This window comes from Pelodiscus sinensis, chromosome 2, assembly GCF_049634645.1.
Source record: "Pelodiscus sinensis isolate JC-2024 chromosome 2, ASM4963464v1, whole genome shotgun sequence".
NCBI lineage: Eukaryota > Metazoa > Chordata > Testudines > Trionychidae > Pelodiscus > Pelodiscus sinensis.
Window position 1 is genome coordinate 148,635,050 of NC_134712.1, and position 27,587 is coordinate 148,662,636.

The window sequence follows — 27,587 nt, forward strand, 5'->3', positions numbered from 1 at the left end:
CTGTGTCCAGACTCAGGGGTTTTTTCGGGAAAAGTAGCCTTTTTTCGAAAAAACTTCCCCTGCGTCCAGACTCAAGCCGCGTTCTTTCGAAATTAATTCGAAAGAACGCGGCTTTTCTTTCGATGGCGGTAAACCTCATTTCACGAGGAAGAATGCCTTCTTTCGAAAGTTCCTCTTTCGAAAGAAGGCGTTCTTCAATGTAAATAGGGCTTCTTCAAAAGAGAGCATCCAGACTCACTGGATGCTTTCTTTCGAAAAAGCAAGCCGCTTTTTCGAAATTTCTCCGTGCAGTCTAGACGCTCTCTTTCGAAAGAGGCTCTTTCGAAAGATGCTTTCGAAAGAAGCCTGCAGTCTAGACATAGCCTTAGAGTACATCTACATTGTGGCGCTATTCCAGGGTACTTCTGATATCCCAAAATAGTGTTCTCTGTGTCTTGACAGCATGTCCATTATTTCAAAATGCGGTTGAAATAACGGGCACGCTATTCTGATGTCCTGGTAAAACTTGTTCCACGATGATTAAGTGACTTGTTGGAACAGCAGTCTATTTTGAAATTTGACACTGTGTAGACAGCGCCAAATTTTGAAACAGATTATCTCGAAATAAGCTCTAAGTAAGGTGCACAATTTACATAGCTCAAATTGCATAGCTTATTTCAAGCTAGCACACAGTGTAGATAAACTCTTAGACACTGATGCACTTGCTTACCTTTAAGCATGTAAGTAGACCCACTAGCATCCATGCATAAGATGAGATGTAGGATGAGATAAGGGGTCACCAGGTTGTGCCTTAAACTATAGAGTGAAATGGCTGTTGAAATCAGAGGGAGTTTTACAATTGATTTCAATGGGATCAGGATATGATCTCTGGTTTGGACATCTAAGTAAAGAAATTGGAGTTATCAGGAATGTGCACTGGTGCTTTTTATAGCTCCCTTGCAAAGAGGCTTGTTTTCTTTCAACAGACACTGTTCCATAAATTAGTCTTCCTGTCTTTTATTACCACACTATTCTCTTCCCCACCTCTACACCCACCCCCATTAGCTGGAGACACAAGAAGCGATCTATGTTGAGCCAGATTTAACTTTTAAGCCACTGTGAGCACAAGGATCATGGCTGTGCTGACTTCATAACTTTAGAGACATGTTTTAGGTTTAATTTTAAGCAGTTGTTAGTGCTGAGGTAGCACACATTATATACTCTATTTCTGTCCATGAATCACTTTGGTGCTGAAACCTGGAGTACTTGGTTTCAGCCTGAGAATAACCCCTACCCCTTCTCCATACCACCCTCCAAACTGATTTAGCTGTTGTGAAGCTCAAGAATGCAAAAATCCCCAACAAACACATCCAAAAAGGAAAAGCACATTTCTGAAAGTTTCAGGTATTTTTCACTTGAATAATTAAAAATTAATTATAGCAAGGGAAAGGTGTAATCAATTCTATTTATGATGAGAAAATTGGATAGCTAAAATACAACTTTTTAAAAACATTAATATGTACAAATCAAAAACATTAATATGTACAAAGATAAGTCAAAATTCAGAATAATGAACATCCACAGAAATTGGCACAAAGCTGACAGATTGAGATCAGCTTTTATTTCTTTTAAGTTGAATTTATAATAGCATGAAAGCTAGGAAATGCATAATACCAGGCTTCCGGCTCTGATGTTGGAAAAGAGGAGGAAAAGAACCCTAAAATCATTTAATATACCAAAACATCAGTGTAACCAGAGCTGTGCTTACTACAGTATAACATGATTAAACATAATTGTTTCCATAGTGGCAAAGTTCTAGGTTTGTGCTTACTATTGACTTCTTTGGAATACCTCACACAATTGCACAATTTATTGTACAAATTCATTGGGAATGCTGGGGGAGACATGGCAGCTGTATTTTTTACCACCCTGTTATCCAGCATCACCAGGAGCAGACCTAGATGACAGGTTAGTAAAAACACCAGTGACCATCTGGGCTCTATTTATACTAGCACCAGGACTATCACTTTGATCGGGGGTGGTGCCCAGTGTAGATTCTCTAATTAAGTTGTACAGCCAAGGCCCATCATGGTTTTCCTGACCAGTGATTTTATTTTGTCTCAAGTCCATTGCATAAAGCTGTAAATTACCTATTGAAGTATTTATAGGCAAGATTTAGCTAGTGAGGCTGTCAGAAAAAAGGAAATCTTCCAACACTAGCTAGAGACACTACAACAGAACTCTTGCCTGCAGAAACTATGTTTAATTATACATTCAGTGATAGTGCTTTTCCTTTGTGTGTGGAATTCCTCTTATTTTTCCCTACAGAGCTCAAATTTCTACCCGGGCCTTAAATGGTTCAACATTTTTGGCCAATGACTGCCTAACTCAGCCTCTGCATACAGACGTTTATAAACATGCAAATCTAATAGTAACGCTAACCAAAACTGATGTGAAAATGTATCAAGTGTATAATGCCTCCTGGGAGAAATAAATCATCTGAATCACAGCAAATTTCAATAGCTGTGGGGAGGATGTGACTGTTTCTACTACCAACTTTTGTCGATATTTTCCCCCTTCTTTCTAAAGCTTCATGGTCTAAGGTCCAGCAGGACGGGGACACCATGTGGGAGCATCTCGAGCACTGGTTTAAGGCTTTCATGAGCAACAGAGCTATAATCCTGTCAAATGGGCAGTGCAAACGAGGGAGTTCAAATAACCTACCCTGATAGCATGTGCCCTCATAAGGGCGGGGTGCAACCTCACCCTGAAGGTCTGTTCCTACAAGGTGCAATATGCCCTTGACACACAGTCAGCCCAATGCAGAGGGGGCCCAGCATCTTGCAAGCATAGGTGCTGGAATTAGGGGTGCCATGGTACTGCAGCAGCCCTTGGCTAGAAGTGGTTTCCATTATATACAGGGTTTATATTTGGTTCAATGGCTCTTAGCACTCCCTCTATAAAAACTGTTCCAGTCCCCTTGCTTCCAAGGTACCCTCAAATTCCTTGTAGAAATGAGCCCCAATGTCCCAGTCATGCTGCCAGCAAAGCCAGTGGGAGTTGGAGCTTTGAATTCAAGGGCCATGGGGCAGGATTTGGTAGCAAGTATTTTGCTTTGCTTTCTATAAAGAATTTAGTCTTTATTTTAAACTGTATGCTTGAGGAGCTATTTTTGGAGGCTTCTGACTTTCATGCAAAAATATAAAAATACAGCAGTAATTTGAATGACCACAGTCACCAAATGTAATTAGGTCGATGCATTAAAGTAAATAAAATAAAAACATTTTTAGAGGCTAGTAGGATCTAAAAACCAATGGTATTAAAATACCTTCCTGGAAACGGATGACTACTGTGGATACACCAAGCTTCCTAACAACTCAGTAGTCTACCCATTGGAAATATTCAAGATCTGTAAAATAACACTTCATTGCACTCCCGAGCTACTGCTTGATCAGGAGTGGCCCTAGACGAGCTGCCGGCAACTGGCACCCTAGGCGAAACGCATGATTGGCGCACGATCACCGCCCCTGCCTCCAAAGTCCTCAATGGCCATTTATCTTGGCACCCTAGGCAACTGCCTAGTTTGCCTGTATTGTCGGGCCACCACTGTGCTTGATATTGGGGTGCTGGTTGTACATAAAAGTCTCTTGAGGCTACTACAAGCATCTTGAGGGTGCTGGTTGGTTTGGAGAGATTCCAGTTTTTAGTGGGTTTGTGCCACATAAAAGTCTGACTTCAGTTCCTTTCAGATCAGAGTGGTTCTCCTCTCCATCCATTTTTAAACAGGCAACTATCAATGGATTCCAAGAGGACAGTCTTGCTGTAGCGAACAGGGGTCCTTGTCTAAGCTGTACTTAGGTGCTGCACAGACTGTGTGCAACCATATGGCTTTTTTTCTTAGCCTTGGGAAATGGAAAGAGAATGTACCAATAAAAGCAGGTTGGGCCTGCACATAAGAGCAGACCCTGCCCTGGTAGAAATCAAGGGGGCATGACTAGGAACACAAATCATCCCAAGAGTAGATAGTGAGAAGGTTGGGCTATGGTTTCCCACTTTCTCTGCACTGGCCTTTTGGGTTTACCAGGCATATAAGGGAGCACGTGGCTGAGCAAAGGGATGACGCGGCACAGGCATTTCATCCGCATACCATGGACTTCCTGTACAACTCCTCCCAGAAATCTCCTGAGAAAGCCTGGTTCTGCACCCTCCACCCTTCAGATTGGGTCAGATCCCATAGTTTACAAAAAGTACGAACTGCCCTGAAACAATAAAAAATAACCTTACCAAAAAACTATAACATTGTTACAAGCCAAATGCTTATGAATATCAACATCGCTTCAAACCACAAATCTTTTCAATCTAACCCAAGATGAGGCAGAAAAGCTCCACTGAACTTTAGGCCATTTCTACCCACTGAGGATCTGACCTCCGGTACACAGGATGTGTTGAAAGATTATATCAGAATGGAAAAACCACTAGCGAACTGAACTAAGCTGGATTCTTTGACTCCAACTTTCTTTACTTTTGCAGGGTTATAGCTCAAATTAACACGGCCTTAGTAAAGTTCTTTGCAGCAAACAGTATGTCTATGATTGTAAGGATTACATCAGCCTTTAATGAAGTGATTTTGCTGCTACTGTTCAAGAATATTCTATTCAGTGAACAGTAGCACCTTAACGAGTTTTTAGTCAGACTGGAGAAATCAGAACAAAATCCAAAAATAATTTTTAATTATGCTGAGATTGTTCTCAATTTGACTGTCAAACAAGGAGGGTGGCTGGTGCAAGGAGAACTGTCTCCATAGAGTTGGAGAATTCATTTCTTTTAAGATGCAAGAGGGATAGCACAATTAATTAATGAGGCTGACATTAACATAACTTTGGCATAAAAACAACGTTAAGGCAGCTCATTCACCAGCATTAAAAACACAAACCATCTAAATTTTTTCTCAGTAACATCTGTGCAAATCTAGAGAAACCTCACTGATAACTTCACCCAGTGTAACACAGTAGCGCCTATAGCAAAATCCATATATAATAATTCCTATCTGGAAAAGTTAAGGAGACTACAGTAATTACTCAATGAACACGTGCCCGCTTAACACATTTTCGCAATAGCATGATTTTTTTTTAGGGAACGTGTTTCGAATAACACAACCGTCCCCGAAATAACATGAAAATAATCAAGTGGCGGACTACTTTGCACGGTGGCATAAGTTGGTGAAAAGAGTGGTAATACGCATGAGCGGATGAAAACACGGGGTCACAGCGCTCCTCTGCTCACTCACATGTTTATCTTTGTGTTTTAACAAATTGCAGCGACTTGTGTTGCTAGATATCTTGTGTTGCTAGATATCTAATGTTGACATTGACGACCCAGCACCAACAAAAAATTGACTTTGCCGCCACCACCACCTGAAATGCAACCCCCACCTTTTCTGTTATTTTTAATGAGAAAATTGACCCCGAATAGCACATTTTCGCTTAACACGAACATTTTCAGTAATGCATCTATAGTGTTAAATGAGGAATTACTGTATTTGAAAAAAATAGCTCTTCAGCTGGTGTGAACTGTGAAAGAAGCATCACTGTAGTCGGTGGAGTGACACAGATTTATACTTACAGAGACCTAGCACATTGATTCCTGTGCAAAACAAGTCTGCAAAGCTATAGCTAGCTACATATATGTATGATTATGTGTGTGTGTGTGTATAAACATTTTATATAGGTCCCCCCTACTTTGCAAACTAGAGGTTAAATCTCTGTCATTGAAGTGGCTCTCATTAGTTCTGAGATGGGCCAAGTCTGGGTTTGTTCCCATCAACCTTTTTCGGCCCTGCTATCCTTTCCTGCCAGTCCAGTTCTAACATTGTTTTTCACATTTCAGTTGGCCAAAGTAACTCAATTTAGTTTGTTTTTACTTAGCAACTATTACATGTTTATGCATGCATACCTATTATGATAGGTAACTGCCTTTGTGTATCAACGAATCTAGCAAAAAGTGGGCAGCTAGTCTCAACCAATGGGGGATAGAGAGTCCCTAGGATAAGGAGTAATGGAAATACATGGGGTTTAATGGAAGCTGGAAAATCTTATTTAACAAGCACTTGAGAGGAAGGAGGACTGGCCAAACTGGTGAGGAAAATATGGTTAGAAGGGTCCAGGCCACATTGCTGTTGTGAAAATGATGCTGAATGGGTAGGAGATAGTTAGCGAGAGAATGCCTATCTAGTAGGGTTGCCAGGTGTCCGGTATTGACCCAGACAGTCCAGTATTTTTACCTGCTCTCCAGTAAAAAAAAAAAAAAAAAAATCAGAAAATACCGGACATGTAAAATGTCTGGTATTTTCCGGTTTTTTTCCCTGCCAGAAGGCAAAAATACCGGACATTTGGCAACCCTACGACACACTCAGCAACTGAGCCCAGCCCCTCCCTAGACCCCCCGCCGGGCTCCCCGAACCCTCAACCCTCCTCTCCCCTTCCCCAACTTACCTGGTTCTGCAGGGGCTTGTCTTGTGGTTGGAACAGAAAAACAAGATGGCCGCCAGCAAAAAAGCCTCTTCTTAAAGGGGCCGTGCTAATTTTTTATTTTTATTTTTTTGCTTAATAACTGCTGTAGGGGTCCTTTTTTTTTTTTGGCACAACAACTTCGGTCTCCCCCTTTTTTTTCTCAACAGATTTTTTTTTTGCGGGGAGGGGGTGTTCGGTATTTTTGGTTAAACCATTTGGCAACCCTGCAATCCAGTCAGGCTTCAAAGACAACTGCTCTTTCCTTAGTACTAGTATTACCATCTCCACATTTACTTACTGCAGGGGCAACATCATTTTTCTGATTCCAACAAAATAAAATGATTGGATGTCAGCTTTTGTTTTCAAGTGGCAAGAGCAAGCTGGGTGTGGGAGGAAGGAGGCAGCCAAGAGGAAATCTGAAGCATTGTAGTTTCCCATTGTAGGCAGGTATGCATAGGTTGTAATGCTTCCAAAGGCGTATGCTGCAAGTCTGTTTTAATAATAGCTCACAAAAATGTGGCCAAACCTGTATAACTGCATATGAAGTGCATTCACAGTATCCTGTGCAACATGAAAGGCCCCATTACAGTGCCGCCTGAGGATATTTAACAAAAGTCACGTACTGCAAATCTCATAAACAGTGTTTATACACTATCTGTTCCTAAAGGACCCCAGTCCAGAGAATGGATAATGAGTGAATCTGTATGTTAGAGAAAGCTATTGCAAATCAAGTTAAAAACAAATCTTTTCATTATTTGGAAATGGTTACTACAGAGCTTCCTCTTGTAAAAAGCAAGGCTGAATTACTACATGGACACAACAACACTAAAATGATTTGAAGTTGAAAACATGGCTCAAATAGGAACTACTAATGTGTTTCTTATTGCTGGGGAGAGAAACAGAAAAAAATCCTGGATCCCTACAGTAATAAAGCCAACACATTGTATTTTATGTCTTCATCTCTTTTTCATCTGTATGATCTTTTCAAATCTTGGCCAATGGATGAGACATTAGCTAAGAGGGTTAAGTTGATGTGACATGAAAAGAACTGCTGGGTCTGCAGTTGTTCAAATACAGTGATCCTAAAGGAACCATTGCAGCTTTATTATTGAAAACTGATAATTCATGGATTGTCACATTGGGTATGTGAAAATGACTTGCCACCTAGGTTGTAGTTCTTTTATATTCATTACTAGAGCTATGCAGAGAACAGAAATTCTATTTGTTGGAGGATTCTGAGATGTATCTTAATTCCAGTTAGGAACTAACCACTTACATTTTGAAATTTTTGAAAAAGAATGTTTTTGGGTTGTTCATAATGTTTTGTTTTGACAAAACACAAAACCTAACTTTTTAAAATGTACATGCATAGAGCATGCAAACTGAAGTTAGGCTATGTTGACATGGTCTAAACTGCAGGACCACGGGAGCAGGAACTGCAGAATGCCCTAGCAAATTGCATGCTCCCCCATGTGGTTGCTGAAGGCACAAAGTGAACGGTACCTTGTTTGCATTAAGGTAGTTCTATGCATATGTTTCATGCTATTTGCCTACATGCTCATTTATGAACTATTTTTCCAGTTGTTTGTGTGTATGAGTGATATTAGTGTGATATAAACCCCATTTAATGTGAGGACTACAGAGTCACTTTTCAAGCTCACTATATACAGTAAAACTCCAATAGTCCAGCATCCAATTGTATGGCACTCCCGATAGTCTGGCATCAAAATGGCAAGAGCCTAGTGATTGAGCTTCAGCAAAAATGAGTCACAAAGCAGCAGCAGCAGCAGCAGCAGCTGAACCGAGTGAAAAGGGTAAAAAAGGGTTAAAAAAAACAAAATATTATAGTATACTGTATACCGTATGTACAATAAAAAGGGTTAAAACATTTTATATACAGTATATACAGTATACAGTGTGTGTGTGTGTGTATATATATATATATATATATATATATATATATATATATATATATATATATATATATATATATATATATATATAACCAGCTTATAATACCTCCTGATAGTCTGGCATATCTGATAATCTGGCACCACCTAGGTCCCAAAGATTCCGTATTATCAGAAGTCTATTGTACAATTTTGCTTAATAGCTGATTTTACAAAATGTATGATATGGCAATACAAGATTGTGTAACTCAGAATACAGCCCTAAATTTTCCCTGACAGCAGGTGGAGCACATTTGTCATTTGCTTACTCATCACAGTAATTAGTCTGTTGAATCTTGCCATGTTTGCAATATTAGATTTTATGAGTGCATGAAATCAAGCTAACTGAATGAGTTGCCTACTAGATCAGTGTCTTAGTAAAGAAAGTACAAGCTTGTCATTATATTTGCCAATAAAGTACTATGCCCACCTACGGAGCTGTAAACCTAACAACAGTAAGCTTTATTACTAGTAATATACTGTTTCAAATACCAAATCTACGGTGTATTTGCTTTATATAATAACTTTTTGCTTGATTACTAGAGCTCACAAAATACTTAGAGAAATCCATCTGATTAATGCAGTTTTATCAACCTTATTAAAATTCAGGCAATATGAAAGAATAGCAATAAAGTTATTGTTTAAAATTACAGATTTGGGGCAGTAAACATGTCATCAGCACCAAGCTTCCCATCTCTTCATGGAAGCAATCCAATTAAAGATGAAATTGCACACTTGAGTGTTTATAAAGTACTATGTTTAAGGTTGCTAAGCTGCTTGTTTACTTTAAATAATAGGTACATTACTTGCTTTTTACAGAGGTGGAAAACAAGAGCTCAGTTTACACATATGCATTATGTATTGGTAGAAGGTACAACACATAAACAGATTAATCTACTGCACATGGTATGGCTATGCTAAGAAATTAATGTTCTATATGCAAAGCCTGAGCATACTTCACAGCAATGAAAGCCATATTTACCATGGCCAGGGAATAATAGCATTCATATTGAATTATTAGTATGCATGGAATATAACACTAGGTACTAGCCACCCCACTTCTTACATGGAGCCTGGCATGCCAATGGTTTTACAAAATTACAGCTCTCCTGAGGTTCTACCATGACTATGGACTTTTCCCTGGGAAAAGATTAAAGGATCCTCATGCTGCTCTCAGTGAAGGCAATGCAGTTTTTCCTACTGATGTGAATAAGTGAAGAGCCAAGTCCTTAACAATCAGTGAGTTTGACAATACAGGCCTTAGCAGGCAGTGAGATGTCTCCTGGATGAAAAATCATCTCTCCCTTACTTTTGGCTATAGGATAGTTAGTTTCAATTTCAAATAACAATAAAAGAAATAAAAGGGATTTTTTGAAAAGGGTTAGGCCAGGCACATCTGCCGTCAACAAGCAAGAGGGCTGATAGCTCAGCTAAAGGCTCCAGCTTGATTATGTACCAGCAGGAGAAGGGGGGGGGAGGGGGGAGGGGGGAGAGCAGAGTGTCAGCTTAGAGATAAAGGTGAAACAACTAAAAGCAAACCTTGGTGGTATGCTGTGGAAGGAGGAAAAGCCAGTTGCAAGAGACTCCCCTCCATCCATTTTCTGGAGTTTCACTCTGCTCCTTGCTCCATTATAACATGCAAACAAATAACATCACAATGAAATACCAGAAAGTGCCAGTGTGAAGGCAATCTTATCTGATAGAGCAGGAATCAAGCCTACTGGGCAGAGCAGGTATCCAGGCTGGGGTATGAAGCCAAAGATCAGTGCCAGAGTTAACTGCCATTCCCATCGCCAGGGGTCAGAAGTCAGAGACTGGGGTCAGAGCCAGGACTGGTAACTGATGACTGAGGAGAGGCAAGGATTAAACATTGAGTAGGAACACAGCAGGAAAAGAAGCAAAGGCAAGAATGATGCAGGGGCACAGCAGGAATCATGGGCTGGCAGACACAAGCAGAGGCCAATGCAGCTACAAGAAGAAGTCACCTTGTTGCTCAAATGTCCTGTATCTCCTTCTAGCTTATCTGGACCAATTGGTGGAGCTGGGTAATCATCCAGGCAGGGCATCTACAGTCCTACTAGTTTCTCACAAAATCAGAAAGGCAAGAGTAGGACCAATTATTGTGATTTCTAGCACGGAAGCTATAGAACAGTGGGTTGAGTTGGGGGCCCTCCTGGGTAAGACTCTGACTGGCCTACAATACTTTGTGTATCTAAGCGTGCATAGCCACGGAGCCTCGCAGCTGCCTTTGGTTGTGGTTTGCTGTTTGCTGTTTCCAGCCAAGGGGTGCTACAGAAAACAATAGTCTGGGCCACGCCTTTTCCCACAGCTCCCCTTGGCTGGAAACATTGAACTGCAGCCAAAAGAGACTGCGAGGCTCCGTGGCAACAGACACTTAGATAAACAAAGTGTTGTGGGCCCACCAGCGGCTTAACCAGGCGGGCCCATGCCCCAACTATGAAAACCACTGCCAAAGAACACTCTTATTGGAATGCAACTCATAGACTGTTACAAAATAACAAATATAGGAAAAGCTGCTACTGTCTGGTCCAGTAGCCTCTCTCAAATATTTGGAGGGAGGCAGGTTGATTATCACTGGTAGCAGAGGCTTCTCCAAGTTTTTGCATGAGCTCTGCTGATGTGCTACTCCTTAATTTCCCACAGCATTCCTAATAAATAATTCTGCTCCTTCCACACAAACAGGACCTTCTTTCTCCCTCAATGAAGACACAGAAATATCATCAAAGATCTGCTCCACAGAACACTGGCTTTGTCAGAGTCTGCAGTATGGGTCGTGGAATGGCTGGGCAGCTACTCCCTGCAGGATGGGGGGTCCTTGCACGCTCTGAACAACCAGGTCAGCACTATACACAATGCCCATTTATGCAGGATTTATCCACGAGGTCAGGATTTGGCCCACAGTACACACCTATAATATATCATTTTAATTCCATGTTGTACAGTTTAAACAAAAGCTCTTCAAAACCACAAGTACAAAGTCTAGGAAGAACCTGCTCCACTCCAAACATTTAAAAATGTTCCCAAGGTATCCCTTGTTGAATAAAAAAGAGTTAATGAAAAACATTTCTGGATCTAGAGAGAATTCTACATTTGTTAAATGAAACATTCCAAAGATCAGTGTCATAAAGACTCTTTGGATTTTGTCTTACAGAAGCACAATAACAAGAACAAAAATATTTAGGCAAGAGCACCATGACTACCAAATATATGGACAGATAATCTGGAATGGGCAACAAGATATGGCCTGTTGAAATAGCATAGCAAATGAGGAAGAGAAGCAGAATTCACATAACAAAGATTGAAAACATAGCTATACACAATAATTGTATCGATATTTGTATGAAGTAAGGGATATGGTTGAAAATTTTCCTCCCATTGATGGACTTTCCAATGGATATTTTACATCTTCCCCTCATCCCTTCCACTATTGAGTGCCTCAAAGTTCCATTCTTATATCTCTCTATCACCCATCATTTCTCTCAGCACATTCATAGACAGTTTTAACTTTGGAAATGGTTTCCATAATGGGGAACATGACAGCACTGGTCTGTTGAGCACAGGGGAACATCCTTCATCAGTGGTATATACCAGAAGTTTCAGAGGAAGGTAAAAACAACATATGGCCCCTATACAGTTTTTGTTCACCCAGGTTTTAGCTATAATCTGAAGCATGAGATTTCACTAATCTTTCTTTTGCTTTCACAACTGCAAAAGTTACTAACAGTCCACACAGTTATTAAGATATTATTTCTTCTCCCTGCAGTATCAATTACAATACTGTATGAAACAGTATTTCCTTTTATATTTAAAAAATGTACAGACTCCAGATTTCACATCCCCCCTTTCCTGTACCATTCTTAGATTTAATCTCTACTGCCTCTGTCTCCCCTGTACTATCTGCATAGCTCCTAGCTACACCCTAACTTCATACCATTGATTGATTCAAAAAACATAAATTCTCTTCCTAGATTACAATATTCAACATTCCCACATAGCCATCACTCTCATTAAATATGACATTAATTTGCCCCTCATCCCACGCCTCCGGACAGAAATCCTGATGTTATCTTTGGTCCTGGCCTCCTTTCTTCTCTGTACCTATTCCCTTTGAAGAGTTTTCCTCTTATTGTCCCTGGCAGGAGTGAAAGTAACCTATTTTTTTTTACAGATACTGTCCTATTGCAACCCCACCCCTCTTGGGGGTGTGTGTGTGTGGTATCTTCTTAAGAGTCATTTTTTTCATTTTCTACTGTAAATTGTGCAAATGACATGACAGACTAATGTAATAAGAATAGGGGAGGTTTTCCAATTTCTGTTTATACACTCAACATAAAACTGCTTTATTTCAGCAAGGGGATCCGCCTTTACAGTCTATTTGAGTGAGGCCCAAACAGTACTGTGAAGTCACATTAGACCAGATGTGAATGTATTCTACGTGACAAGAAGTAAAAACTGAAAACTAAAGAGGATTTGTAATGAAAAATATTGTGAATATAAAAAATCTGTAATTAAAGCAATAACTAATTTTCTGTCATTAATGCCGTTTCATTCTCATTAGAGTATATGCAGGTAGGTAGAGGCATAGGGCAGGTAGCTGGGAGTGTGTGGTCCCAGAACAGGGATTTTGCCTGGCCAGGAGAGGTCATTTCTGGCCTCACTAATGCTAGCTCCACCCACTGCTCTGCCCCTTCCATAGGCTTCCCCCACCCCCACTGCAGCCCGGCTGAACTGTGCGCCCCACCGGCTCTTTAAACAGCACATCTACCAACTCTTTAAATGGCACACTCTGGCTGGCTTTTGCTGGAGCGTAGCCAGCTCTTTCCAGAGCAGCACATCAAGGTACACCCCCTTACTTTCACCTCTCGTCTCCAGAAGTGCTAAGCTTTGTCTGTCTCTTCTTACTATGTAAAGGTTTTTCTGTAAAGATTTTTCATCCTGTTTTACCTTTTAGAAAAAGCATCAGACAGAGAATTGCAGTGGGTAAAATGGGATGTGATGAAGGTGAAGAATCTGGAAGGTAGGCCCGGATTTGCAGAAAAACATATAAACCTCTAGTTTTCTGTTGTTTCTTTACAATTATAAAAGTCATAAAAACATTCATCAGCACAAGAATGAGAATCTGATGACAGTTTTCTTAGGAGGAAGCACCCCAAGCTACAGAACATCTAAACATTGGCATGGTAAAGGCTTCTAACACTATTCCACAGTGTTACTCTCCGCCTGATGTCCACTATCACCTATGCTTGGTATTCTCTCAACAGATGATCTGTTCAAGGAGGCGCTTATCACCTCTTGCAGGGTAGTAGGACTCTGTGGGCTGGGAGGGCCCCATAATTTAGGATACAGACTGAGCCTAGAAGTCTATTGTTCTGGGGTGGCTGCCCCACTCTGACCAGATGGAATTAAGGTAGGCTGGAAGGAACCTGCACAGAGCACTAGCCAATCAGAGACAGACATGTAGGGAGCCAATGAGAGGCTGCCTTACTAGAGCAGCCCTGTTATAAGGCACTACTAAGCAGAGCAGAGGGCAGTTAGGTTTTGAGCAGAGAAGGTGCACGACTGGTTCCCAAGAAGAAGCACCTTGGATAAAGCACTGTAGACTCAGGGGAGCAGAGCAAGAGAAGCTCCAACCTGATACCCCCCAGGCTGTGGCCTTACACAAGGGCCAAGAAGGTGCAAGGATCATGGGGAAATGGCCCAGGGAATGAGAGGCAGTAGAGGGGAGAGGAGAAGGGCAGGACAAGGCTGCTGCCAGAAGATCCCTGGGTTGGGACTCAGACTAGTGGGCAGGCCTGGGTCCCCTCCTTTCTCTCTTGCACCATACCTAGCCACACTAAGGAATGGCCTCCATAGAACGAGGGGAAGGGCCAGACTGGGACTGCAGTTGGCCAAGGTGTCAGGGGATGAGACTGAAGACTGCTGATACCCCTTGGAAGGAAGCGAGAGACCAAAGTAGTATGCGCTGCCAGAGGGCAGAGTCCTGAAGAGGATGTTGCGGACCTGGGAGTGACATAGGTCCAAAGTCTGAGTGTGGAGAGAGCACAGAGTGATGATGGATGAGACATCAGCCAGAAGGGCACACCCTGCTGAAAACAGATAATTCCCATAGGAAGCGCAGTGACAGTGAGTCTGACACTATTACATCTATTCAGCAGTGAAACAGCCCTGGGGAGCAAGCTTCTTTGCTGTGCAGATGTACACTGAATGACCACAGAGACTTTGTTCCGATCTGACTAGGAGAAAACACTGCTAAGGTGTGTGAAGGCTAATGAGACAGTGGGTGGTATTTTGCCAGCCTCTCTGACCTTTGAACTATTTGGTTCTGGTAGTGAGGGTGTACCTACTACAAATGGCATGCCATATGAACCCTTGGACTCTGAGCAGAATAAGTAGAATATTAAGGAGATCATTGACCCTCATCTTGATCATATTCATTAGCTCAGATTCTAGTACAGATTTTGTAGCACTTAATGATTCCTATGAAACACAACACATTCTAGATGGCTATTACAAGAGGGAAGTTGTTTTTGCAGAAAAAAATTACTTGATTCTCAGCATGGAATACTATTGTTTGACAATGAATCAATTGACTCCACTGATGCTGTGACATGCAAAATGACTTTGTGAGTTGGAAAAAAAATATATAGAGAGAAGAAAGGGAGCAATAGCATTTCCCAGGCTACTTTGACCTTCTGAACAAGAACAGGACCTGGCAAAGAAACTGAGATTCTCATCAGAATATCCTATGTGGGGGCGTGCAGTGAGTCATAGCCACAATGTGCACTCATTCCTAAAACAGAATTTCCTAAATGTTTTTGTAAGTGTAACTTTTGTTTAGCTATTGTTTGGCAGAATTCCATGCTGTAAACGGCTAAAAACTCAGGAGGGACCATATGTTGTGGACAGAACTGCTCCCATCAACTCTGAAAGTTTTCAGATTTTTAATTAAGAAACCCCAACTCAAATTAACAGGTTTATTTTCTTTCAACCAGTGGCCAAAATCCACATCTATCAAGTTTCAAGGGGTGTTTGACAAAAGTTTGTCTACATTGCAAATACAGATCTAACTTTTCCTCTTGGCATTTGCTGTTTTCTAATAGGTACCTAATTACAAAGCAAACAATTCAAGGGCAATTTACTGAAGACATTTTCACCAAATGTAAATGCCTGGGCATTATACAAAAAGGGTATATTGACCATGGATACAGTTAATGGCAGCAGAATACTTCAAGGAAACCTGCTCAAAGAAAAGTGATAGAAATGTAGCCGTGTTAGTTTGGTGTAGCCGAAACAAAATACAGGACTATGTAGCACTTTAAAGGCTAACAAGATGGTTTATTAGATGATGAGCTTTCGTGGGCCAGACCCACTTCCTCAGATCAAATAGTGGAAGAAAATTGTCACAACCATATATACCAAAGGATACAATTAAAAAAATGAACATATATGATAAGGATAAATCAAATTTCAGAACAGAAGGGGGATGGGGGGGGGGAAGGTAAATGTCTGAGAGCTAATGATATTAGAGGTGATAATATGGCATGGCCCCATATTATCGCATGGCCCCACAGTATGCTAATATCTTTATGGCTGACCTAGAACAACGTTTCCTCAACTCCCGTCCCCTTTTACCCCTTCTCTACTTACGCTACATTGATGACATCTTTATGATCTGGACGCATGGCCAAGAAACACTGGAGACATTCCACAGAAATTTCAACAACCTACACTCCACCCTCAACCTCAGCCTGGACCATTCTATATGAGAGATCCATTTCCTGGACACCACAGTACAAATCAACAATGGAAAATTAGAAACCACTCTCTACAGCAGTGGTCCCCAACCTTTCCAGGTTGTCGGGCGCCAGGGGGCGTGGCCGTTCGCCCGCCGGGCGCCAGGGGGCGGGGACACTTGCGCCCCGGGGGGCGGCCCCCCCTATAGCCGCATGTCCGGGGCCGGCGCTCCCCCTTCCCAGCGCCGCACTCCCAGGGCCGGCGCTCCCCCCGCCCAGCGCCGCGCGCCCGGGGCCGGCGCTCCCCCCGCCCAGCGCCGCGCGCCCGGGGCCGGCGCTCCCCCCGCCCAGCGCCGCGCGCCCGGGGCCGGCGCTCCCCCCGCCCAGCGCCGCGCGCCCGGGGCTGGCGCTCCCCCCGCCATGCGCCCGGTGCCAGGCCAGCCCCGAGCACCTGGCGGGCGCATGGAAATGCCCCCGCAGGCGCCATGGCGCCCGCGGGCACCGTGTTGGGGACCACGGCTCTACAGAAAACCCACTGACTCATACAATTACCTACATGCTTCCAGCTCCCATCCAGAACATACGATACGATCCATCATCTATAGCCAAGCCCTTTGATACAACCGCATCTGCTCTAATCCCACTGACAGAGACCAGAAACTTTAGGATCACTACCAAGCATTTATAAACCTCAACTACCCACCCAGAGAAATAAAAAAGCAAATTGAAAGAGCCAGACGAATACCTAGAAACCATCTACTTCAAGACAGACCCAAGAAAACTAACAATAGAACACCACTTGTCATCACCTAGAGCCCCCAACTTAAACCTGTCCAACACATCAATAAACTACAGCCCATACTGGAACAGGATACTAAACTCCAAGAGGCTCTGGGAGACAGACCCATAGTCTCCTATAGACAACCACCTAGCCTCAAGTTGATTCTTACCAACAACCACAGGACATACCACACTAATACCAACCCTGGTACCTTCCCTTGCAACAAACCCCGTTGCCCACATATTCACTCTGCTGATACCATTATTGGACCTAACCAAAGGTATGTCTACACTAAGCTAATTCGAACTAATGGATCCAGACTAAAAAACAAGTTCAAATTAGCGTTTTGCTAATTCGAACTAGCATGTCCCCATTAAGTGGACCCTGAACCGGGCTTAAGGATGGCTGGAAGCAGTGCCGGCAGGGCATCAGAGGAGGACTTAGAGCGTGGAGATGCTGTCTCAGGCTAGCCGAGGGCTGTGCTTAAAGGGTCCCGACCTCCACCCCGGACAGACAGTTCTCAGGGGTGCCCCGCTTGCAAAGCAGTCCTGGCTCGGAGTGCCCGGACTACCCACACTGGGCACATCACAGCACTCGGCCATCAGCCCGGCTGCACTTGCTGCAGGCTGCCATCTGGGGAGAGGGGGCAATTGGGGGGCTGCAGGAGAGCTTCCACCCCCAGAAGCCCGCAGAGCCAGCCCAGTCCTCCCCATCGGGGGCTCGTGCCCCATTCCTCCCTCACCTCCTTCCACTTACCCTTCCCTAGCCCCTCTTCTTGATGTACAAAATAAAGATAACATTTCTTCCAAAATGGAATCTGTCTTTATTGAACAAAACTGGGGGAGACTGGGAGGCTGGTAGAGGGGAGGGCAACTAAAATGATCAGGGGTTGGGAACAGGTCCCATATGAAGAGAGGCTAAAGAGACTGGGACTTCTCAGCTTAGAAAAGAGGAGACGGAGGGGGGACAGGATAGAGGTCTCTAAAAGCAGGAGTTGGGCGGAGAGGGTGCATACAGAAAAGTTCTTCATTAGTTCACATAAAGAAGGACTAGAGGACACCAAAGGAAAGGAATGGGTAGCAGGCTTCAAACTAGCAACAGAAAGTTCTTCTTCACAAAGCAAAGAGTCAACCTGTGGAACTCCTTGCTGCAGGAGGCTGTGATGGCTAGAACTAGAACAGAGTTTAAAGGGAAGTGAGATCAAGTCATAGAGGTTGGGTCCATGGAGTGGTATTAGCCAGGGGGTAGGAGTGGTGTCCCTGCCCAAGGTTTGTGGAAGGCTGGAGAAGGATGGCACGAGACAAATAGCTTGGTCACTGTCTTCGGTCCATCCCCTCCAGGGTCCCTAGGGTTGGCTGCTGTCGGCAGACAGGCTACTGGGCTAGATGGACCTTTGGTCTGACCCAGTACGGCCATTGTAAGCTCAGGGCTCAGGGTCGGGGGTCTCAGTGGACCCCCTTGATTTTCATGCACTCCTGCTCCTGGGTGGCCAGGCTGGCAGCTCTCCTGCCCTAGCTGGCCACCTTCCTGTGCCTAGTGCGGAGATCATGGACGAGGTCCACGATGTCCGCACTAGCCCAGGTGGGTGCCCGCCTCTTGCGGTCCCGGGCAAGCTCCCGGGAGCCACCAGCCTGGTCCCGGGAAGAGGGGGAGAGCTGGGGGGCATCGGGTGGGTGGCTCGATCCGTGCCAGGTGCAGGGTCTGCTGGCTGGGTGCTGGCAGGCTTGCACCTGGCACGGGCACCGTAGCCAGCCCGTGCCCCTTTAAGGAGTCCGGGGCCGGGAGGGCGGCAGACGAGTTTCCCTGGTGCTGGCCAGAGTGACCACCAGGGAAACCTGGGGAGGGTTAGCCTCCCACTAGTTCGAATTAAGGGTCTACACAGCCCTTAATTCGAACTAGTAAATTCGAACTAGGCTTAATCCTCGTGGAATGAGGATTACCTAGTTCGAACTAAGCGCTCCGTTAGTTCGAATTAAATTCGAAATAACGGAGCGCTAGTGTAGCACCTATGAAAGTTAGTTCGAACTAACGTCGGTTAGTTCGAACTAACTTTGTAGTGTAGACATACCCCAAGTGAGTTATAAGATCAAGAACACATATTTCTGCACATCCAGAAATATAATTTATGCTATCATGTGCCGAAAGTGTCCGTCTGCTATGTACATTGGACAAACGTCTCAGACACTTCACCAAAGGATCAATGCCCACAAAACAGATATTAGACAGGATCACAAAGAAAAAGCAGTTTCTTGCCATTTCAACCAGAAAGGACATTGTCTCAACGACTTAATTACCTGCATCCTGCTTCAAAAGCCTTTTAAGTCTGCACTTGACAGAGAATCCTCTGAACTGTTATTCATGCTAAAATTCGACACTTTACACCTGAGTATCTTACCCATTACAAAGATAGCTTCCCCAATTATCACCTCTAATATCATTAGCTCACAGACATTTACCTTCCCCCCCACCCCCCTTCTGTTCTGAAATTTGATTTGTCCTTTTCATATGTGTTCATTTTTTTAATTGTATCCTTTGGTATATATGGTTGTGACAATTTTCTTCCACTATTTGATCTGAGGAAGTGGGTCTGGCCCACGAAAGCTCATCACCTAATAAACCATATTGTTAGTCTTTAAAGTGCTACATAGTCCTATAGTTTGTTTCTGCTCAAAGAAAAGTATTTATATGTTAGACCTCGCTGGTCCGGCACCCTCAGGACCTGACTGGTCCCAGAACAGGGATTTTGCCTGACCAACGGAGGTCATTTCTGCTGCTGACCCCACCCACTGCCCTGCACCCTCCACAGGCTCTCCCACCCCAAGCCCAGCTGAGCTTCCATACACTCCTCCCAGGCCCAGCTGAGCCGCCCATTGGGCTTTCCAGCTCTCACCTCCCAAACCCAGCTGGGCAGCACATCACACCTTCCCCCCCACCATGTTGCACTGGGCTCCCAGCCCTCTACCCCCCGCTGCACATCAGGATTCTTTGGTCCTGGAACATCCATGATCCTTCCAGACCACGGATGTTGCCGGATCAGAGAGTTCCAGTTTATAGAGGTGAGTCCTGTAGTATTATTATCTTTACACACTGGAAACATAGAGAAACCACATCAGTAAATCACAGGTGCCACACTTTGTTTGCTCTCCTTGAGATCTTGTTAGCAGCCTTATTACCTACTGCTTTAGTGAAATAATTTTTTTTAAAAATGCTCTCATATTTTTCTGTAGGTATAGAAAGGAATGAATAATTCCATAGGCCGTAGCTCTATGCTGGACCTTTGCTCTAGTGTAAACAATGGTCCAAGTTCTGTTCTCAGTTAGTCCCAGGAAAATGAACAGTAACACCAGTGACATCACACTAACATCTAGTAGTGACATCACCTGTGACTTCACACTAACAACTAGCAGTGACATCACCTGTGACTTCATACTAACAACTAGCAGTGACATCACTGCTAACTTACAGCAAAATCTGGCCACTTGTGTCTATAGCAGAATCATTTGCCAGATAAAGGCCCATGTCATACCAAGGTGAGAAAAAATGCAACTCCATAGACCAGTTACAAATTGAGACAGTCCAGATGCAGACAGTACAGCAGACTGTACTCACAGCCTCACTGCAAAGCCAACATTGCAGAATCAGCATGGGCAGTGATAAAGAAAACATTGCCTCCACCCACAGAGTACTTCACAGAGTAGCAGGTCTTTCCAGTTCTCAAATGCAGAAGCCCAGCAGATCAGCAGTGCAATGTGAGCAGGAAAGCAGTGCTACTGCACTGTGTGAAAGGTATGCTAGCAAGGCTAGGAAAGAGACACTCATGGGTCCATGTCTTCAGAGGCTCAGATGACACTAGCCTGTTTTCTTAACATACCCTGTCAGTGTGAATCTAGTAGAGACTAGCCACTGGCATTTTGCTCTGTGTCACCTAGGTCTCCCAGAACAGGTCTTAATGACTTGGTGGTTAAACACAGGTGGACATTGGTAGTCTGTCTGGATTGGTGTTCTCATGCCTGGTACCAGTAGAATAGCTCTATACTGACAGAAGCAACAGTTTTAAGAAAAATGTCTCATGGAGGCTAGGCTCCTGTATCTCCTGCACACTTAGGGTATCTGAACAGAGAGCATACAACCAACAGTCCCTTAGGAGGATGTTGACTTTACCTCAGAGCGCTTGCCTGGCAAGCTTGAGTCATTTTCTTAGGGCAAGGACATCCATTTATCTTCTGAGTGTACTGAGCACCATTATCGATCACCTTAGCCTCACATGTCCATGACATTTCACAGAGGCATGTCAATGACATTTCATGCAGAAAGAGTCAAATTACTTATGCTGTTTTCCCAATAATATTTCTCCCTTAGCTTTGAATGGTACAATGCTCACTGTACTTCCACCTGGCTCCACTCCATCCACTGAGCATGCCCCTATAGTTATAACTGGGCCTATCTATTTACCCTAATTGTGAGTTCAGCCATGAAAAGTGAATAAGGAATCATAAAATGTTACAGTAATCAACAACAACATATGTTGATGGGGAAAGTTGACAAGAGGACATAAAGAGAATCAATTAATCCAAACAAGGCACCCTACTGATACATCACATGGATTCGGTTAAGATTATGCATGGCCAAAAAAAAAAAAAGTGTGGGACCAGAAATCAATGAACCAAAACTGGTGTCACGAAATTAGACCTGAATGGTGAACAAAATACTGGATGGGCTAGTATAGCCAGACATGAACCCCATCTTGTTTCCTCCCCCCCCCAGAGAGCAAGAGAAAGGCAGTCAGCCTTTGATGCCCTGGGAACACAGGTTTGCTGCCTGTCCGTGACTCTACCATAAACAGAAACCAGACAGTAAATGGGCTAGCTGACGACTGGGGGCCTTCCATCGCCCTGATGGCAAGTACCAGTAATTGACACGCCTGCACTGTCCCAGGAGAGGAATCTTCGCCCATCACATACCAGAGGTGCCCATTGTCTGCATTTTCCCAGGTGTGAATTATGCTTTGCACCCTTCGTGGGAAACTTGGCATTCAAAGCCATTTTTCCTAATTGGCCCCTTGAGATCAGGAAGAAGCCTACGTGACCCAAGGGGTATAAAGAGGGATTTAGTAGCCCACCCCATTTGAGCTCCAATCATCTACACCTGCTGGCAGGTATTGATTGTCTCCCGAGGTCTGTGGGACGCCCAACCTTGTCCTACTTCTTCCCAAGAGATTGAGAGAAAGACGCTGGCCACGCCAAGTCTGGAACGCAGGGGTGAGAATATATACCTGCTAGGTGTCTATTTTGCATGCATTTAATAAGAGCTCAGAGAACCAAAAGGGTTTCATGGTGCCTGTAAGTGACTTCTTAGTGTAATTTCTTTCCTGTCCTTTGTAGTGGCTGTGTTATCTGTAACACAGTAGTAGCATTTAACAGCTAAGTTTACCCTGAAACAATAAACCAGTAACTGTTTAAGCTTTAACCTGACTCCTTCAGTTGCTGTAACAGAACCAAGCACAATTTAAAAAAAAAGAACTTCAGCCGGTCATAGGGACAGGTATAGGAAGAGCTTGGGCGTTTTGGATCGTGTCACTCCCAGGTGACAGATCCGTTGGGGCATCTCTCAGTCTTCCCTAGACTGCCCGCTGCGATGGGATCCTGTATCTTAGCAGCTGAAATCTGAGATGTAATAAGCTCTCCCTGTAAACTCTTGAGGCGCCCGTCTACCTTCTCCAGGTTGCCCGCTGTGAAGGGACCCCGGTCTCAGCAGTTGAAGTCTCGGGTGTATAACACACACACACACACACACACACCCTGCCCTGACCGTCGGCTGACAGCTAGTTTGCCCATCACTCCCTTTTGGGGTTCTTGAAAAGAGACTTTGGAAAGCCGCTTACTTAAATGATAAAAAAAAATGGGTAAGGAATGCCACCCCCCTGCTCTCTTGTGATCCTGTATCTGTCTGTATCTTCTGTGGCCTACATCTCTGGCCAGGTTACCTCTTTCCAGATCTGTCCCCTCTTGCCATAAAAGAGTCTGGCTAGAGTCCACATCCACTTCAAAAGATAAGATCCTATTTTGAAGTTCCCTGCTCTTTCCTCCTGCTCCTGGGGATAAGGAGGTTACTCACCTGTGCAGTAACTGATGTTCTTCGAGATGAGTATCCCTGTGGGTGTTTCACAACAGGTGTCAGTGCCCCTGTGCAATAAATCAGAATCATTTAGAGCAGTGCCCTTGTGGGCCGCACAGGCACGGTGCCAGCTTGCATGCCTTCAGTGCCCTGACATTGCGCATGCATGGCCAACCTCCTCAGTTCCTTCTCTACAAAGGAGACAACACTAAAAACTCTGAAGTAGAGGGGAAGAGGGTGAGTAGTGGAGCACCCATAGGGACACTCATCTTGAATAGCATCAGTTACTGCCAAGGTGAATAACTTTCTCTTCTACTTTGAGAGATGTCCCTGTGGGTGCTCCACAGCAGGTGACTAAAAAGCTGCATGCATTAACGAGGACCTTGTGTGAGTGCATAATTCTTGGCAAAGATATGTTCAGAGGCCCATGTGGCAGCTCTAGAAATATCCACAGTTGAGACTTCATGTAGGAAGGCTACAGACAGCCCTTTTGGAATGTGCTCGGATGGAGGTAGGCCGATTCGCAATGTGAAAGTCCGAAATGCAATGTGAAAGTCTCTGCAAGGAGATGTCTTTACCTCTTGTGGCATAGCTCTGGCTGCGCCCCGTGGATCCTGCGCATCTAAGTGGCTATATGCCTTTTCCAGGGGAAAAGATCTAGAAGGCATGGAAAACTCTCCATTCTTCTTTGAAAGATGTTTCTGTGGTGTTCCACAGCAGGTGTTGGTACACGATCCCAGCTGTGGAAGGGTTAGGATTTTCACATAGATACATATGACTCAGACAATCTACAAGATTCTGTGGTGTGGCCATCACAGGAAGGGAGGGGTGTGCAGCCCGAGCCTCCCCAGCCCCAGAGCATGGGGAGGGCGAGTGCTTTGGGGCAGCAACATTCTACCCCCAGAATGCCTACAGTAGGTGTTTTGCAGGCCGGGTGTGAGCAGGGCCAGGCTGGTGGTTTGGGAAGGCAGTGTCTGTAGGGTAGCCATAGCCTTAATTTTGTATCATGCAAAATCCTAAACTCTATAGCTCAATCCAGCAAGCACTTAATTTTGAGCGTAAGTGCTATAGCCCTGGTCTACACTAGGGAGTTATTTTGGAGGAGGTCAGGTTGGATTGCCTTTGGTGTCTGCACAGTGTTTTTGTAGATCCCAAACTTTCCACCACCGCAAAAGTCCATCTCTTTAACACCAGTATCCTTCTGGTAATGCTGTATGGCTGCAAAACGTGGAACATGACGCTTACAGAAGAATTAAAGCTGCAAACCACCCAAAGAGCAATGGAAAGACACATAGTGGTATAAATAGGCTATAGCATATTACTATCGACAATTTGTGTGCAAGAAGTAATGTCAATGATATCTAAGTTATGTACAATCAGAAAAGGAGATGGGCTGGCCATGTAGCGAGACCGAGAGACAACAGTTGGGTAGCACGCATACTCCACTGATATCCACGAGACATAAAAAGAACAAGAGGAAGGCCTCCAGCACGTTGTGTGGGTCCTTTATGGAAGATTCATGGAAGAATATGGACAAGAACCACACAAAACAGGATGGCGTGGAAAAGTTGAGATCTGCACCATTAGCGATACTATCCATATCGATTAAATCATAGATCTTCCAAGTTAGTATTTTGAAATAACAAGCGCAGCATTCACGCTACCCGCCTGTTATTTCGAAATAACGGGCTGATTATTTCAATATATATACTCCTATTTTCCTTGGGAAATAACGCTTATTTCGAAATTGTTATTTCACAATAGTGTTAGTGTGAATGATCTGGTTCTGCTAATTCAAAATAATTAGCCTCCAGAAGCCTCTCTCAGCTGCACTTGTGGCTGCTGTAGCCACACCTTGGCTGAAACTCTCCCCCAAGGCTTCCCTGAATAATACAGCCCCTTGATGTGCTCATCAAATGGCAGTGGTGTCCAGCTGCTCATATGCACTGGTCAGCCATTCAGCCTCTGCCCCCCATCCCGGCAGGAATGTCTCCCCCTCACTCTCTGAGGGTATGTCTAATAGTTAATTCAAAATAACGCCTCTATACACAAAAACTATTTCGAAATAATTTGTACTGCACAGACTGTGGCAGAAACAAGACAGTCATTGCTTCCTGAACATTGATTTCATATAAACTTAAAAGGTACAATATACAGAAAAAAGATCAAGAATCATAGTTTTATAGCCACAATACAGCAACTCTAAATATAATTTGGGGCAGCCTGAAAATACCCATTGCATTCATTTTACATCAATGCCTTGTAGGGACTGCTTCTTTGCCTGTCAAGCTGAGCCTGGTATAAGACTGATATGGGTGCAAAGAAGACTTAATGCTGCCTCGTTAAGTCCGCATTCTAGAGGCTTGCCAGGGAGATCCAAGGATTGGTTCAGTCCTCAGAGTATCCCCTGTTCATTCTAAGTTGCTTCCTGCTACCTATGGCCCCAAAGGGGCAGCTTGTCAGTTGAGGACAACTGTGCTCTGACCACCTCTCCTTGTGAACCACCACATTCCAAACACAGAGGCCTGAGTGCAGGAGAATAGCTATTGGGTCTCCCTAAACCTTCCGTATGCAAGCATTATCTTCAGGAGGCTAGTTAAGCCAATTTACAGTCTCTTTGAGCTGAGTGATGCAGAAGGGCTGAGGATCTGGTCTTAGGTCTTTCCTTTTGGGATCTATAAAACCTTCAGTAATAGGTTCAGAAAGATTCTGCCAACAGTCACGAACAAGACAAAAGTACAAAATTATCATGGAGGATTCTCCTTTTTAATGACAACCTTATCCGATTCTCTTCTTATTTAATCAGTGTAAAGAAAAAAAATCTTTCAGGAACTTGAAACAAAGAACATGAAACAAGCTACATTTCTATTTTCAGAACCAAGCTGATCCTTCTCCAAGGGTGTGTCTACACAGCAGGGCTTAACTCGAAATAAGCTACGCAAATTGAGCTATGTCAATTGCATAGCTTATTTCAAAATAGCTTATTTCGAGTTTTGGTGCTGTCTACATAACACTTATTTTGAAATAGAGCACTCTTCCTCCGACTTCCCTTACTCCTCATAAAATGAGGGTTACAGGAGTCAAAGTAAGATGTCCTGCAGCTTGACAGTATTTCAGCATTATGTCAAAATAACTTTCGGCTGTGTAGACACAGACTATGTTATTTTGAAATAATGTTGCTGTGTAGACATAGCCCTAGAAGAAAATGTTAACTGGAGTCATCCTACTTAAGCTTCCAAACCAAACAAACCTAGCAATTTGAAAGTGCGTAGCATGCCTTCAGTCTCTGCATCAGTCCTTCACTGTGGCAGGGTGTTCAACTGATTCATCAGCACACCAGTTCCACCCTGATGAATTGATTCAAACAGCTCCAGCTCCAAGTTATTCAACCCACATACATTAGTTTCCAGCCAACTAAGCTTTCAGGTTCCTGCTACATGGTTAGTTCATGTAGTGCCTAAAGTTCTATTTGCTATTGCCTGGAAGAGAGTTGATTTCTTAACATTAAAAAAAACCCTAAATTCATGATGACTTTTTATCATTCACTAGTTGTTTAATTTACCACAATTAAAGGAAATATTAGAAATTAGTATAGAAGCTCTGGAAGTTATTTTCTTGGATCAATTTAAGACTCCTGTCACTGCATTGTAATTCTCAGCTGACATTTGGACAAGCTGATAGAAAGCTTGCCAATAACTCAGAAAAAAAATAAGTTTTCACAGTGTCAAAAAAAAAAAAAGACACTGCAAGATAAAAAACACACTGTTGTGGCAAAATGCTTTCACAGCACTTCAGTCTGTCACTCAAGATATTTAAACTCATTGTTCAAGTCCTCTCGACTGAGGCAGACACTACAATACAGTTCTTTGCTAATACAAGCAATAAATCCAACATTAAATAAAAAAACCTTTCAAGATACTTCACACAAGAGTCCTTCTCTTTTGTGCTGTAAAAACCTTGATTATATTGCAAGTCTAGAAATATAAAGTTAATTGCTTCATTCTTTATAGTTTTAAGACTTCTCCTTTTCCTCTCCCATACCTAATTGCTTTTTTTCTCATTTGATCTGTCAGGTAATGTTTTTGATTCTTATATAAAAATCAAACGTGGTCACTTACACTTTTCTTGAGGACAAAAACATTTTGATAACATCTCCTGCTCCACCATAATGGTCCTTTAGGGGTGTTTGAAAGATCCCTTGAATAGCAGCACTTTGAAAAGGGAAGCTCACTTATGCAAACTTCTGATCTTCTCTCTTACGCCTAGCTCCTGTGTGCTGTCACATTAAATTGTTATTTTCCCTCCTGAGAAACCTGTAAAACAGGTCCAGGTACACAAATCTAATGTTGCAGGAGAGGTTTTAACTGTTTCATTGCAACAAATGTCCACCCTTAAAAAAATGCTCTATGTCTATGCACTGTGTTGTTAAAGGGAGTAGTTTCTTAATACTTCATTTGAAGTTCCAAAATCCACAGAATCCAACAGCCTGTGTACTTTAAAG

General features: G+C 43.4%; 1 protein-coding gene across 1 annotated transcript in view; it reads right to left on the reverse strand.

Annotated features, from left to right (window-relative positions):
- Positions 1-27,356, reverse strand: part of PTPN3 (protein tyrosine phosphatase non-receptor type 3) — a 335,183-nt gene extending 307,827 nt beyond the window's left edge. The window contains exon 1 of the mRNA XM_006135940.4: positions 27,205-27,356. Coding sequence (XP_006136002.1) covers positions 27,205-27,253 — 49 coding nt within the window. The 5' untranslated portion in view covers positions 27,254-27,356. The remainder of the gene's footprint in view (positions 1-27,204) is intronic.
- Positions 27,357-27,587: the final 231 nt, after the last annotated feature.